Source organism: Genypterus blacodes, unplaced genomic scaffold, assembly GCF_046128005.1.
Source record: "Genypterus blacodes isolate CSIRO-AG114 ecotype Tasmania unplaced genomic scaffold, CSIRO-AGI_Gbla_v1 ptg000245l_1, whole genome shotgun sequence".
NCBI lineage: Eukaryota > Metazoa > Chordata > Actinopteri > Ophidiiformes > Ophidiidae > Genypterus > Genypterus blacodes.
Window position 1 is genome coordinate 495,001 of NW_027467042.1, and position 16,522 is coordinate 511,522.

Consider the following 16,522-nt stretch of genomic DNA (forward strand, 5'->3'; position numbering starts at 1 on the left):
GGAGGAGCACAAAGCCCCTTAAGGTATTGGCCATTTCCATATGTGTTAGGGGAGTTTGGAGGGCTTGAAACAGCTCTGTGTTTACAGTAAATTCCGGGTCTCTTCTCCGCTTCCCAATCAATCACGCCCCTGGAATCTATCAAACACGGGGTATTATTGTTTCCTCCCATGCAGAATTCTTTTGATTTCTAATTAAAATGCCTGACACACTTACTATTGATTTTTGTAAATAGCTCTAACACGTGGAATTGCAAAATCAGTATAATTATGCGGGGTTTGTGTAACTATTTAATGTTAATATAGTTTAATTCATCCTACAAACTGAAACAAAAACATTCTTAAGTAAATTCCGCACAATACATGTACTTAAGTCCTTATCACACCTTAATGAAATTATTCAGTCGTGTTTTCCAATCATGACCTCAGCAGGGGGGAGAATTCTCGACCTATTTTCTTTCCCGGTCTTGTGTGTTATCAGTGTTTCAGATCCCCTCATGGAAGGGGGCTGTTGTGCTCTTTTCTTAGCTCGGGCACATATTTGTTAATGCCCTCGTGATTTATTAGGAAAGGGACATTCAGCCAGGCTTTGTCATGGAAGGGCTTCATGTCAAAAGCCCCAACCGATTGGGTAACCTGGCCCACCGGTCGAGCATTTGGAGGTGATGGGCTGGGGGGGAGGTCGGGACTTTAGCATAAGCATGGGGCTCAATCTGCTCGGATTGCTCTGCACAGCCAGGGGGCCTCCACAAGCTCATACTGGGGGTCTTTATTTTTGGGGGCCCTTGCACTTTTTAACACAATTACTACAGCACCCTTCTGTCCTGATCTGCTCGCCTTATTCATATGCATCAGTTGCCGGCGGGGTGGCAAAGTTTCCAGTTGTAAGCCTCTGCTGAATGGGGGGTAAACTAATTTGGAGAGTAGTCCTGACCACAGAGCAGGCAAACTCCCGGGCACAAAGAGAGGACGGCTAATTTGAAAGGATGCCTTTCCTGTAAGCGGAATGTGGTAAAACAGTACCACAGAGGGTTATAGTTCAAGCATAGAGTCCTCTTATATCTGAGTGCTGCTGTAAAGCCATTAGCTGATGAAGCCCCACAACAGCAGGATACCACTGGAGTGTGTGTGTGTGTGTCACCTCTGTCCTGCAGGTGATCCAAAAACAGCCAATCAAGGAGCACCAGGATGAATAGCGAGACTTTATGAGACTTTGTTATGAACCCAGGAGCCCATTTTCTCAAGGGCCCCCAGGATTCCTATCAGCACCCCTGGCTTCCAGTTACAGATGCACACACACTTCCATGTCCGTTATTGCATTTTCCCGTATGTTTCACAAGATCGTCAAGGTTACAGTCCGTGCTGAGTGTGAGTGGGGAAAGGAGGGGGAGGGGGGGGGAAGGGATTTGTTTCTGAACGGACGTGTGTGTAGGTTTGTGCGTCTGTGTGATTTTCCTTTAATAGCCCCGCAGGCAGACACAGACGGTGTTTCATTAGCGATTCCTGTAATGTCAATACAGTTGGGATGGTTGACAGGAAGAGTGTGGGATGGAGCAGGGGGAGCCCGAGCCAAGGCCACAGGGAGGGCCGGGTGATGAGGAGGAGGAGGAGGAGGATGATGGGGAGCTGGTCAAGACAGATGTTTATGTATTTCACCAACCCACCCCCTTCTCTTTCATGCTCAGAATCCTGAGGACATAGCGCCATCTCTTGGTCCTTTTGCAATTTGTTTTTATTGAAGCAGACATTGTACATGAGGGGAAAGAGGAGAGAGAGAGAGATAGAGAGAGAGAAGGGAGGAAGGTTGTGTTATCCCTACTATTGTTGTTGAACTTTATATATAGACCCTGAGGTACAGTACAAGTAGACTGGAGTTGCAATGATGTCATGGGGTACATACAGATGTTCCAGGATGATGTCAAACAGCATTGTAGGCTAGTACAAATCACACCATATCATTTCGGGGGCTTCATCATAGAGATAGGGGAGAAACAGAGAGAGAGAGAGAGAGAGAGAAAAGTTCTCTTGGTCAACCCGGACGCACAACCAAACCACAGGCGATGGCTTCACTGCATCACATCAACCACTAGAGGTCAGTGTTGTATTTGTCTCTGTTGAGGGCCCCAACGCTCAGTTTGAACGTAGCAAAGGTCATAAATTACTTACAGTGGCTGTTCTACCATTGATTTTAATTCAATTTCCCTATAAGGAGATACATTTGGATTAGGAATTATGTCTGTATCCTCTCCAGACAGTAAATAGTGATCACAATGAGGCTGAGAATGATGAAGTGTAATCAATTTCCACGCCCGGGTCTGGATATTGCCAGACCATATAGATGAATATAGAACAGGCTTGATTTCTGACCCCCTCATGAGCTATAAAGCCTAAACACATTCTAATGGCTGTTTGCATAAGTACTTGGTGTATTTTAATGCCTGGTTTATGTGAATAGTAATAATAAGAAATAATTGTTGGCAACAATTGTGGGAAACAAACATGAAGGACGGCTTTGTAGGGAACCTCTTCGGGAAAATGCAGGCGTGCTTGTTCAGCCCCCATTGTCCCGGCTCACTCGTTCACATGGGAGGATTTCTGTTTGTTTTTCTCCACCAGAAACAGACGGGGTTTGTTCCTCTCGCCCCTTGTGATGCACTCACACCAAATTCTTCAAAGTCCCTGCTGTACTTCACCAAAACCATTTCTTAAAAAGGCACGGACATAGTAACCCTTGGAAATGCCTCCCTCTCTCTGATTCTCTCTCCCTCTCTTTGTCTAAATTTCCCCTAAATCAGTGTCAGTGGCTGTCAGAAAATATGCTGCTGTGCACTATGAATGCGTATGCGGTGCATACTTACGCATTTATTCTCCTACTGAAATGACTGCAACGTACTGAATTGCTGAGTGGATCTTTCTTTACTCTGGCCAGGCGGGGATGTGTGTCATTATTCAAGCACAAAACCCAATATGACACTTTAACCTATCCTCTAAGGTCATTATATCAGGTTTGATGAGCTAATCATGATGAGGATGTTTTCTATATTGTGAATCCCAAGCAGCATATTATTTATTATACATTGCACAAAATAAAAGTACTTTGCTATCAAAACAAAATAATTTAATAACTATTACCATGGTCTTGGAACTTGGTCACTAGTGCTGCCCCCCCCGTACACACGCACACACACACAGTCATAGCAGAGAGTAAAAAGCACCTTTTAAGTAAAAAGTACTGAGATCTTTAAAGGAATTTGACATTAATTACCCTGATTTTGGTTCTGATCAAACAGAATTTAGTGTGCAACCTTTCCCCTGCCTGATTGACACAGTGCCACTATCTATTAAATAACTCCTCTCATCTGCTGTATGCTGTTGTGTATTCATGACAGTGTGCAGTATTGATTTGCTTGCTGCATGCTGAGACTAGGGGACAGAGATGAAAAACCTTTGGACAGACAGGAGAACCGTCTTTATAATGCTCCGTGATGCCTCCCATTGATCCCTGTGATTGACTGATGGGAGACAATCACTGTTTCTTGGATACTGAGGTTTTGGGTGGGCTTGACAAAAAAATTCTGCCCGCTTTAGATGAATAGTGTGTAATGTTAGAGGAGAGAATCAAACATCTGCTAATACATGTACAATTTAAGATTCTATAGTAATGTGTAGAATTTAATTGAATGCCTTTTGATCCCTCATGTAAGGGCAGGAAACACATTTTAGGTTTGATTCAAGATGGATGAGACTGAGACGCAAGATTGATCACCAGCATACCTTGTTGAGGAAATGGATTAATGACCTTGGGAAAAGTCATCCATCCCCCAATGACAGCCACTGGGAATCCACCGGAAGAGTCGGCGCTCTCCTCAGAAGGACATCTTATTCTTTACTACTCAATTTTACCATTATAAAGATGTAGTCACAATAAATATTACAGTATTCCCTTTCAATATAAATACAATGTTAAAATGCTCCAATAGAACCTTGATGACAGTTTATGATATATGATGAAATCGTGTTCAGACTTTCAGAAAACAACATGACAAAAACAAAATTGATTTTTTTTGGTAGAAATAAGCTGAATCAGTGGACATTTTTTTTCTCACGATTTAATGCCTGTCAAGAATAAAACCTATTGTCTATGTGAGTCAGTCAGTCACTGCTGGGTCAGCAGGGTTCCAGCTGTCCATATGACGTAGTGAACTAAACAAGGCAGCATATGGGCCGAAAAGCATTATGGTACATGGAGTCCTAGAGTCAGCGTTACCAGAATTAATCGAATGAAAATGTGTACGCAGTTGATATTATTCCCATATATTCATAGCGCTTTCAATCTAAGAGAGTTACTGCTTCTCATCTATGATTCCGTACAAACCAAATAGTGATTTGAACGCGATTTAACCCGTAGAAAGACTACAAGTCCCACTGCGTGGTCTGAACAACAATGCCAATCGACGGTGTGGTGCGTTCAGTGCCACTCCTGTTTAAATATGACCACATTGATCAAAAGTTGTAAATGGTATTTTCGCTCATACGTGTATCTTTGTTTGTCTCTGATGAATAATATAGATCAGAGGGTAATCTACTGTTGTATTGCTTTTGTTTTATCAAAAATTATATATGAAATAGCATATCTGTATTAAGACTAGTGTGGCAAAAGTAAACCCTAACTTTTGATGATTAATGTTTCTATTTTTTCTTTTTTTGCAATTTGTTTTTATTGAAGCAGGGGGAGAGAGGGAGAGAGAGAAGGGAGGAAGGTTGTGTTATCCCTACTATTGTTGTTGAACTTTATACATAGAACCTGAGGTAGAGTACAAGTAGACTGGAGTTGCAAACATGTCATAGGGTACATACAGTACTTACAGGATGATGTCAGACAGCAATGTAGGCTAGTACAAATCGCAGCACAGGATGTGATATAGAGAGAGGGAGAGATAGGGGAGAAAAAGAGAGAGAGAGAGAGAGAGAGAGAGAGAGAGAGAGAGAGAGAGAGAGAGAGAGAGAGAGAGAGAGAGGAATAGGAGAGGAAAGGTTGCCATCTCTGATAGAATTTATGATTTATGTTTCTAAACAGCTATAATTGACGCATACATTCATCTGTAAAGTATGGGAATTAGTGGCACCATTTTATAAAAACTCGAGAACATTGGTGGGAAATGATTTCGACTTTATTCGGTTGTTTGCGCGCATGGCAACGTAAATTGTAATGTTTCCGACAGTCAGTGAAGGCAGCATTTTTCCACCACCAGCGGCAGCAGCAGCAGACGCGTTCAGGCTCAGATTCACTGAGTGGCTCCTTGGAAACAACAGGCTACCTCCTCCGTCCTGCGTGAGTATTACAGCCTCACACACCGTTTACTGTTATCTATGTTTTTATAGAAGTTATGCCAAATTATGATCATAGTCAAACCCGTGACTTACCGCTTGATTATGTCTATGTCTCGTCTCGGATCGGGGTTTTTATGCTTTTTAAAGTCATGAGTGAAACGTTTGTGGACAGCGTGCTCTTTTGTTCTCGCTATATTTCTCTTTTTGACAAAGAGAAGCTGGGTGTTATTTGGCTAAACGCCGCTGCGACAGTTTGGCACCGATGCCGCGTTTGTTTATGTGGGTTTATTGTTGTTTTCAGAGGGATATTTCCTCGGTTCCAGCTGTTTAGCGACGTGAAGTGTCCAATATCAGTCGAGAACGCCAAATTAGCAGGACGCAGGGATTTTTGGCAGGTGTGGAAATTAATATTATTTTATTAATTTCCTGATCCTCTCCTCCTGTGTTTGTCTTTTGTAGGTTGCTGCACAGCTATGGGACAAAAGAAACATAAAAAGCTATGAAGAACGGCTGCCATCTAACAAAGAGCCATAAAATCAAGATCAAAACAGCGTAAAATAGATAACGAATAGAACGACCATAACAAAGAAAGCACCTCTTGTGGTATTATCACTCAATAACAACAAGTATTAATATAGATTATTTATTGTAGATCTCTCCATAGAGCACATAGTAAGGTGTTTATCTCAGAGAGGCTGCTCATCCTCTCAGGATTCCTCTGTCACTACTGGTTAGTGAGATTTTTCACGTAAATGTTTTGTTTTGATAGAGCAGCAGAGCTACAAATGACAATGTGGAATCAAACATGCCAATAACCAGAGGGTTCCAGGGTTCAGTCCGCCCCGGTCCTACTGGCAGGACCGAGTCTCCGCTCCAGCACCCAGCCCTGCGGCACTTCCACCGTGTCCTCATGTGGCACTAGTTACTGACTGACTAGTCAGCACAGCCAGGAACCGACGGAATCTGCAACCGCCAGCTGCTGCGCCATGACGTCATGGGACAACGATGAGACCGGGAGCGACCTGTCCGAGTCTCTGGAGATCCGTGACCTCCAGAACCAGTACATGGACCCGGGGACTTGCTTCAAGTCCAAAAGCTTACCCATCCTAAATGGACCCTGCCAGCAGGATTGCAGGGCCGAGGATCACCGGCTGGTCAACACCCACACCTGTGTGGCCTTGGACGAGAACTGCGAGCTCCATCCCAAAACTCCCGACTCCAGCCTGGCAGAGTCTCCCTGTTCCAGGACGGACTTCTCCCCCTCGGCCTCCAGCATGCTGAGGCTGAGCAGCGCTTTGCCTGTGGAGGGCCGCAGGGCTGCAGGGTCAGGGGGTAAAAAACTGGGCTTCTCTCTCACCCGCCTGATCCGTATCCCCGCTCGGAGGTACGTGCGGGTGATCCTGAGCGATTCCCGCTGCTTCTTGTTCTGCATGTGCTACCTGACCTTCATCCAGTCGCTGATGGTGTCAGGCTACCTGAGCAGTGTCATCACCACCATCGAGAAACGCTACAGTCTCCGCAGCTCTGAGTCCGGCCTGCTAGTCAGCTGCTTTGACATCGGCAGCTTGATAGTGGTCGTCTTCATCTCCTATTTTGGCGGCAGGGGTCAGAGGCCACGTTGGCTGGCTGTTGGCGGTGTTATCATTGCGATAGGTGCAGCGTTGTTTTCCCTGCCGCACTTCATCTCACCGCCCTACCAGATCCAGGAGGTGAACTCCTCCGCGGGGCACGAAGGCCTCTGCCTCGCCGGGAACACCAGCGGGCGAGAAGCGCTCGATGTGGCGTCTTGCCCCCGCGACCAAGAAGGCAACGAGCACAACCTGTACGTGGCTCTGTTCATCTGCGCCCAGATACTGGTGGGCATGGGGTCCACGCCCATCTACACCCTGGGGCCCACGTACCTGGACGACAATGTGAAGAAAGAAAATGCGTCTCTCTACCTGGGTAAGGAAACAAAATGAACCTGCAGCAATCACTGAGGAAATGTCTGTTCTATCCTGTAATGCCTGTTATTCCCTTCATGACTGATGTGAAATTGGTGGAATTAAGATCCAACATGAACTTGACATTTTGGGGGATTTTACACAGAATTCATTCAAAAGGAAGGTTAGATTTTTACACTTGGAGCAGATTCTCCAGTCTTGTTCTAGTGTGTATAGTTTGCATGCCTGGTGTGTGACGTGAAAGGATGCAGACCTCTTTGGTTACGCAATTAGTGGGCCCGCAACACAATCTGTGTCATTTAGCCGAGCTGATTGAAAGATCCGTTATGGATGCATTGGATGTTGTGCGTTTGGAAAAAATGGAGAGTATGTGTGTAGTATGTGTGTAGTATGTGTATGCCCTCATCCCTCAGCCCTCAGCCCTTTGTCCTTTTGATTTAATCTCCATGGTATGCAACCTCTGCACCATGCTGTGGTAAATACAGAGACTGCAGAGTCAACCTTGGGCCAGAAGCACATGTGAGAGAGAGAGAGAGAGAGAGAGAGAGAGAGAGAGAGAGAGAGAGAGAGAGAGAGAGAGAGAGAGAGAGAGAGAGAGAGAGAGAGAGAGAGAGAGAGAGAGAGAGAGAGAGAGAGAGAGAGAGAGAGAGAGAGAGAGAGAGAGAGAGAGAGAGAGAGAGAGAGAGAGAGTAGGGGGAGAAGCAGAACTGGGTTGCTTATGATTAATGGTCCAGTACTGTGTGTGTGTGTGTGCGCGTGCTTGTGTGAGTGTACTTCTGTGTCTCTTGTGTGAGTATGCATGTACACACACACACACACACACACACACACAGTACCTTGGGGCTTGTGTTGATGTGTGTCGGCGTTAACTCCTGCGGTCAGTGAGAGAAGACAAGGCTCTGCTGTTTGACTGTTGGAAGGTTTCCCGTTGTACTTCACTTTCAACTCATGTTGGAATGGTTTGTGTGTTATGTTGGACTTTTACCGGCTCTTATAGTTGTGCTCGGAGTCCTGCGGAGCGACGGGTCTGTACTCATAACGTACTGTGCCGGGCTCAGTAAGTAGATCACAGTTTTGTAAGTAATCTCCCTCTCCGCCTGCTCCCCCCCCTGGGTTTTTAGGCCATGGGGCACCCCTGAGTTTGGCGCAGTATCCAACAGCTGCTCCCTGCCCCACTGAACTGTGTGCGTGCGTGTGTGTGTGCGCCCCTGTATCTCAATCCGTGTGTGTGAGTCAGAATAAATAAACAGCAGGATAAAAGCAACCCTGAGACGCTCGCACAGCGTCAGGCGGCGTGCTGACACCCTTCGTCACAGCATCACAGGGCGCCGCGGAGCGTACCGGTGGCGGAATCCTCCTCCTCCTCTCCCCGTGCCCGCTTTGCTGCCCTTAAGACCAAGTATTGATCAGATCCTGCGTCACCGGGAGCCAATGCAGCAGAGCTATTGAGCCGGGCAGAATGAGAAAAGGAGAGAAAACAAACCCAAACACACACACTCCTGCTTCAACCGCCGTCTCAGGCTCTTCAGAACAAATGAATCAAACTTGCCAGGATTGTAGAGTTGTGACAGCGAGGTCATCGCCTCATGTATCAAAGCGAGGGGGGGGAGAGGCCCCCTGCTACTTGCCCCTTTGACCTTGATCTCAATTTTCCACTGGACTCACTGAGAGAGATAATCTGTTTGCTTTCAGCCAAGCATTGTTCCTAAAGGCAGGGATATGTTGTTACATGTCAGAGAGATCAGATAGGAGGGGGGCGGGGGGTACGGTGTCCTCGCCTTGCTCTTCACACTCACTCACACTGGTTATATCCATGGTAACAGAGATCCAGTGATAGTTTGGAGGTGCTTTGACTGCTGTCTTATCTTAGACATTCTCAAACGCATGTTAGGACGTTTGAAGCCGCCTGGTCGGACATCTTTGACTTCTTTGACGGTATAGAATCCTTTACATGATATTAGAGTCATACCACCTCCAAACCCCCTCTGGTTGTTCTTCCCGGGTCAGTTGTGTACTTGGAGGAGGTATATCTGCAGGAGGTGTTCCCCTTGAACGCACCTACAGGAGGTTTCCCCCTCCCAAACCCATTAACGTAAACCCCAACTCAATTTGCTCAGGCTCGGAAGGGAGGAGTCACAGGCTTTGTAGGACAACGCCGTTATACTCTGAGGGGTTCTTCTGCTGCTGCCCTTGGAAAAGAATCGAGTGTGTGTAGGGGAGAGAGAGGGAGAGAGAGAGAGAGACAATATCTTTGTATGTGTGTCGGTGTGTGTTTGCCCCTGTGCATGCATGCATACATAGTAGGCCATTCCTTCTGTCCACTCACCTCATTTTCCTGCTCTGGCCCCACGTTACTATGGCAATATAACGGCCAAACATGTGAACTGTACCTCTTTAGCTCCTCCATCACACTCTGTAATCAGTGTGTAGTTTTGTCTCCGCACACCTTCCTCCCCTCCCCCCGACTGAGATTGATATTATTTGGAAGGGTTTGTTTTGAAGGGGAGCTCGGCCTGTTGTAGTTTAGACTCTCTCTCTCTCTCTCTCTCTCTCTCTCTCTCTCTCTCTCTCTCTCTCTCTTGCCCGCTCGCTCTCTCTTTCTGCTTGGACAGATTTACTGCACCCCATTCTTGACGTTACTATGGTGAACGGCGGCCCGTGCCCCTCCATCTTGCCCGAGGCCGGCCAGTGGCGTTAGAGGAAGTCTCCGCTCCTTCTTCTTCTCCTCTTAAAAAAGATGGACTGCGACGCTCTTGGCCCCTGGTTGGCGTCGCCTCTGCCTTATTGAATTAGTCTCCAACAATTTGTCACCATCTATCGTCTGATTTGGCGACTCAATGAGCCGTGGATCTGAATGATCAATACTCCCGCTTCTCCACATCAGAGTGTTGATCCGTGTAAAGCTCCCGACGGCGGACGCCACCTCAGGTTATGGCGAGGGGGGGGAAGAAAGGGGGAGGGGCTTTGATTTACAAGCTAATGATACTGAGAAGCAGTTATTGACGCGGGTCGCATGAGAGGTCAATACTGATTAGATTGCTGTCAGCGCGCCCGGCCGCAGCTTTCGGGGGTATTTTGCATACACACACACACACACGCTGTAACGTCTCTGTTATGATTGACCAATTATCGATTTGTCCTTATATTGCCTGGACACGCTTCTATCCTCTCTTTCAGCACACGGACGTAGCCCTGCTGCCTCTGCGTCACCGAGTTTAGAGCTCACACACCGCCGTGTTGTTGGCTCTCCTTCATCATTAAGGTTTTAATAGAAACTCAAAAGGAAAACAAGAGCGCCTGACTGAGGCCATCGGACGGACGGTTTGTTTGTTTTGTCAGAGTGGGCGAGGAGGAAAGAGGAGTGGGGTCAGACTTCAGCAAGAGAGAGACTCTGAACACTGGGCTCCTCTGCACCCTGTGAGACACACACACACACACACACACACTCGCCTAAGCACAAGGCGTGTGTTTTCTGCTCTCCCCTGACAGATTTAGAAAGAACAGCTGTTCCCAGTCTCCGTCTCCACCCAACTCCCTGTACTACTATGCATTTTGTGTGTGTGTCAGTGTGTGTCGGTGTGTGTGTGTAATGTCGACCCCTGTAGAGAAAGTCATTATCGGATAGAAAACAAAGAGGAATGAACTGTAAAAGTACAAATTCTTGCCTCGACATGAACGCTGGGGTGAAACTCTGCAGTGACATTTTTGTTTTTGTTGTTTGCTTTCCTGCGTTTGTAACATTTAACACACTGCAGGCCTTTTATCTCTTAAAACTGATATTGTTAGTTTAATTATAGCCCCTAATTAAAATTGCAGGAGTTGAATCCCACAGTTTCCATGAGCGATCAGCGGCTGGGTCCTGTTCCTACCTGCCCAGGCTTTATTCCTCAGGATTATCGGCCCTGCGTTTCATTAAATTGCCGTTCCTACTCTGCCTAGCAGCAGCCAAAGCACATGCAGTCTGTACACACACACACACACACACACACACACTCACACAAACACTCCGGCCCCCTGGGATCCTCCTGCCTTCCCTCCCAGCTGCGCTCTGCTCCTGCTCGGCTCCTGCAGGCTTGACAGATCGTGTTTCAGGAGCGGGTTTGGGCTTCACGTTTGCCCCCCACGTCCCAGCCCGGCATGTCCTGCATATAGAAGCAGGGCCGCTCCTGCTCTGTCACCGTCCCCTCGCCTCCATTCCTCATACGGGATTTAAATATCTTCCCCCCCCTCCCCTCCCCTCCCTCCTCTTCCTCGTCCCCTCCCTCCCTCCGCTCGGTGGCCCTCAGGGTTACTCAGCAGCTGTGACTACAACTTCTGCTTTTCTTCGAGGCACAACATTACTACTTAGACCGCAGCGCTGACCTCTGCAGCGCCCGTGAGCGTGTCAGGCCGCCGCTTTGGCTCCGCCGCCCCGCAGGTCCGGCATGTCGTTCCCTTAAATCAGTCAGTAGGAAGCGTAGGAGGCATGGAATGAAGCGGAGAATGTTCTGGGCCCGATCACGTGCCGGCGTGGAACTCTCTCTCTCTCTCTCTCTAAAACCACAGTAGCCTCACTCGACCTCATTGGCCCGCCGCCCGCTGACCACCAGTGCGGCGGCCCCGGGGTTGGTTTTGGCGGTGTGCGTGGGAAGAACCCTGGGGAGATGCCAGGCGAGGTTTACGTGATTAGCGGGAATGCTGAGAATCCTTTGTTTCCAGCGTTGTGTGTGTGTGTGTGTGGGGGGGGGGGGGGGGGGGGGAGAAGAGAAGGGGACATTCTTTCCTTGTCCTCCCCGACTCTGGAGACCAAGGTGGCAGGTTGTTGATCATGTGATGTATCTACGGAGCGTCGGCCCCCTGTGGCCCCTCCCCTCACCAAATCTAATTATTGACCATCTCCGTTGGTTACGTCATCATCACTTGAGCCGCGTCTGTGGATTTAGCGGTTCGTCATCGCTGAAGGAATCCGATTCACGTCTGAAACTGAAGGCCGTGGCGTCGTGACATCTGTAATTGCAAATGGCGTCCTCCCTATTATTTCCTCACATTACCGCCTCTCTTCACGCACGGAGCAGCTTTATTACACTCATATCCCCACAGAGGCGTCACACACACACACACACACACACACACACACACACACACACACACACACACACACACACACACATACACACACACACACACATCTCCCTTCATGCGACTTTGCCACTCCGTCTCTCCCGACTGAAGGAAGCCTGTAGTCTTTGCGCGTTCATCAATATTGTGAATAGAAACCCAGAGCCTCTTCGCTTCTCCGGGCAGGAAACGCGTTGTTATCAATGATGGCCGCTCGGCTCGCTCTCTCCCAAGCGTTCGGACCCTCGGGGTGTTTTTAAAGGAATGCTGTTTTGGTACAGAGTTCTCCATTCTGCCGCTCTGCCCTCTGAGAGGTGAAGAGGCCTTTGTTCTCCCTCGACCTCAGAGCGAGGGAGCGCCGCGGGGGGGGAGAAGTGTTAATGTGCAGTCCGGACTGTAATTACAGAAGATTTGAGCGTCCAAAGTTTAAAGATTAAGCGTAGGAGGGATAGAATTCAGTTGAAATCCGGACAAATCCACAGAAGAGCGTTACCCCGTTATCATGAGAGAGTTCATGCTGAAATCCCTTTTGTTGATCTTCAGCTGCACAGTAGGGCTGCAACTGGAGCTGTGGGGGAGATGGATGTCTCTGGATGTTCTCTGATCTCACACTGTGGGGTAGCTGTTGCACACACACCATACACACACCACACACACACAGACTGGTGTGAGTTTGGCTGTTATGCTAGTAAATGTAGCGTTAAGCTGGCGTTCCTTTCTATCACCGAGGCAAACAGGGTTGTGTGTGCTGATGTGTTGGTGCACAGAGCGTTCTGATGCGTGTTGTCTGCAGATGTTGGCCGCTGGAGGATCCAAAGGGCCGCCGGTGTCACAGCCGGTTGCGTCTGACTGCTCTGTGCCGATTCTGTCGGGTTCTCTTTGTGTTTCGGGGGGTCTGGTGGTTTTTGTAGAGGGTCTAAAGGCTGTGAAAGGGGAAAGAGCAGCTGTTTAGGAGAGCTGACAGTGTCAAAGTGTGTGTGTGGGGGGAGGGGGGGAGTGCGTGTGTGTGCATGCACCTGCAAATTGGGGGTTGGATGAGGTTTATGGTGTCGGGAGTGAGTTTGCAAGAGTGGAGGTTTTGTGTTGCAGATCATACGTTTTGTTTTCCCGTAGGCCACAGTGGTATTTGAACATCTGTGCCTGCCTGAGTGTGTGTGTGTGTGTGGAGAGAGAGAGAGAGAGAGAGGGTGAGAGAGAGAGAGAGGGGCCACAGCAAAGCCTGATCCGTCAGCACTCAGCCTGGATTCTCACACTCTCAACACTTCTCCTGCAGAACACTTTGGCAGCAGCGAGCACAGACGGCTGCTGCTGCTGCTGCTGCTGTGGACTTACTGCCACCGTGATTGAACTCATTTGCACAGTTTGCACACCTCTCCAGATTTATGCTTAAGGTCATATCTGTGCTGGGCTGTTTATACCTTTACCTCCCTGTGTCCCTCGGGTGCCTATGAATCCAATTTTCTGATGTTTTCTGCAAAAGGAAATGCAGCTTTCATGAGACAGAACGCTCAGAAAGAGAGAGACGCAAATATGACAGCCAGGCTAATCTCACATATACTTTGTGTTTTTCCAGACGCAGTGTGTTAAAGTCGAGCTGTGTGTCTCAGGCCCGGGTCAGTCAGCAGTCGAGCTCTGGAATGCCGGAGAATCAAAACAATTTGGAATCTATGGAACTTGAGTTATTGTGTCAAATCTAATTAGAAGCCTAAGCGGGGCCTCTTTGTACACAATGTGCCGCATTACTCAGGGTGTCACTCACTTTCCTCCCTCGCAGGTTGAGCCGGTGAAGCTCGGATGTTTTGGTTTTGCTCAGAGGCAGTTTGTTCAGTTTGGAAGTATGCGAGTACGCGGAGAGAAGAAGTACAGTGTGTCTGAGCTGGAGCTGTGCAGATTCAGAGCCGTGTGTGTGTGTGTGTGTGTGTGTGTGTGATTGGGGCGAGAGAGAGAGGATGTGCCGATGAATCCAGCAACTATTTGGCAGCGGGTGAAAAGGGGCGTCTGCGTCTGTCAATGAGAGAGAGTGAAAGGCTGCAGGTGCAAGCTGCCGGCTGAAATACTCTGCGTGTGTGTGTGTGTGAGAGAGAGAGAGAGTAAGAAGTACAGGCTTAGGTCAGACACACATACACACACACACATACATATAAAGGCTTGTAGCTCTTAGTCCAGATGCTTCACTTTTAGTGCTGCAAATGCTCACTGCCACTCATCAGCTGCAGGATTATCTTCCACATTCTCCATAGCTGGAACATTAGCTATACACACACACACACACACACACACACACACGGGCAACCGACTGTGTGAGTTGCATTTGGTGGCATTCTTCAGGGGACATCTGTTGGTGGACCTTGGTGTGGCTGTAGACTCTGGATCTTCTGCCTCCACAGCTCATGTCTCTATGCCTCCTGACATTTTCCACGTTAGTTCCCCATCGATCGCGCCGCCTTTAATCACTTCCTCTCATTGTGATTCCACAAGCAGCTGGCCGAGGTCAGAGAGGAAACTGTGCTAATTGTGTTATCCACAAAGAGAAGACGGATGAAATAAGCGGCCCAAGTCTGGAGCAGTGAGAGTGAGACAGAGAGAGAGAGAGAGATAGACTGACTGCTGAGGAACGATGAACTTTCCAGCCTCTGTCCTATCCTGATTAGATTGAACCTTGAACGCCTCACAGACTTTGGCCGCTCTGACAGTGATGGATCTGGAGGCCCAGTTTGCATCACTGGAGGTTCTCAGAGATCTGTTTGGATTCAGCTGTGCCGCCCCACGACCTTTGCCCCCCCTTATGTGAATCCTAGCACAGACATGAGCAGCAGCAGATTGTCGGGTCCCTCTGCTGTCGGTGCAGACCCAGAAGCCTTTAGGATCAGCATCAGAATCAGCAGAAACGGTGATGCGGCGTGTCGGCCTCCTGAGCCGCGACCCCACTGAAGCTGCACTGCGAAGAAGAGGCGGGGGCGGCCGGAGTCCCCGAGGAAGAGTTTACACTTCTATGTGAGAAACTTAAAGGGGAAACTCCGCTGCTTCTACACGTCCAATACACAACCAATTTATTGGTCTAGGGGGAGCAGAGCTCAGCAGTATGAAGGCTTTTGTGCTGTAAAAGGCGTTTTGCAAAGTGCAGGAAACCCTTATGCATCACAAAGGGATGGTTACTTTGTGTTTGGGTCTGAAGGCTGATGCTCCAGGTTCTGGGGGTCGGCGTTACTTTGGCTTTCACATCTGGCATCTTCAGATCGAACACACAGTAAATCTGCCTCTGTAGCCTCTCCCCCCCTCTCCGTAGAGCCACTAAATCCTGTTTAAATGGGTTTTAAACATGCATGAAAGTGCTCAGCCAAGGCCAGGAAACCAAATTGGATGTGGAAAATCAGTGAAGCAGTAAGTCGGACAACAGAATCCTGCTTATTTACGTCTGAACATGTTTCCTGTTCAGCCCAGATGTGTGAGAAGATCCCTCCATTCTCCTTTCTGACGTTTTCTTTGTTAAGGGAAGAGAAGATACTTAAGGTGTATTCCTTTCATCCACTGGATCTGCCTCTGTAGTCTTCCTCACCACCAGTCATGCACGGTTGGACGTCACATGACTCGCATCTGAATGAGACACGCACGCTGGTCACAGGTCAGTGGTGTAGAGGACAGAGGAGGAGGAGGAAGGTAGGAGAAGGAGGGGCGGCAGAGAGATGGACTTCAGATGCTGTGCAGGTCTCTGGGTGCCTCATGAGACCGGTCATGCGTGTGTTTAAGGGGATTATAAGGGTAAAGCCCAGGAGGTGACAGGAGCGTTAAGATCTGAGACAGAGAGGCTTTGATGGCGATCACATGATGAAGTCGCTGCTTCTGGACCACTGTACCAGTCTGTCCTGACCCGGACCAGGATCAAGGTGGTTTTGATTACTGTCGGTGTGTGTGTGTGTGTGATCAAGGGTCGTCAATTACTCCAACGTGTGGATCGTACACACACACACACACACACACACACATACACACACACACACACACACACACACACACACACACACACACACACACACACACACACACACACACACACACACACACACACACACACACACACGCTGCGTTGTGAGTCTCTCTGTCTGGTATGTAGATTGAGGATGTGTGACCCGGCGGCGGCGTCGTGGTTCCTGCGA

The 16,522-nt window shown here is 48.4% G+C and overlaps 1 protein-coding gene across 3 annotated transcripts in view; it reads left to right on the forward strand.

Moving 5' to 3' along the window:
• Positions 1 to 5,275: 5,275 nt before the first annotated feature.
• The window catches only part of slco5a1 (solute carrier organic anion transporter family member 5A1), a 34,630-nt gene continuing 23,383 nt past the window's right edge, over positions 5,276 to 16,522 (forward strand). The window contains exons 1-2 of one of the 3 annotated variants that reach the window (XM_076171339.1): positions 5,276 to 5,329; positions 5,788 to 7,272. In XM_076171339.1, coding sequence (XP_076027454.1) covers positions 6,315 to 7,272 — 958 coding nt within the window. In that variant the 5' untranslated portion in view covers positions 5,276 to 5,329; positions 5,788 to 6,314. The remainder of the gene's footprint in view (positions 5,330 to 5,787; positions 7,273 to 16,522) is intronic. The other 2 variants (XM_076171340.1, XM_076171341.1) reach the window with 2 other exon arrangements.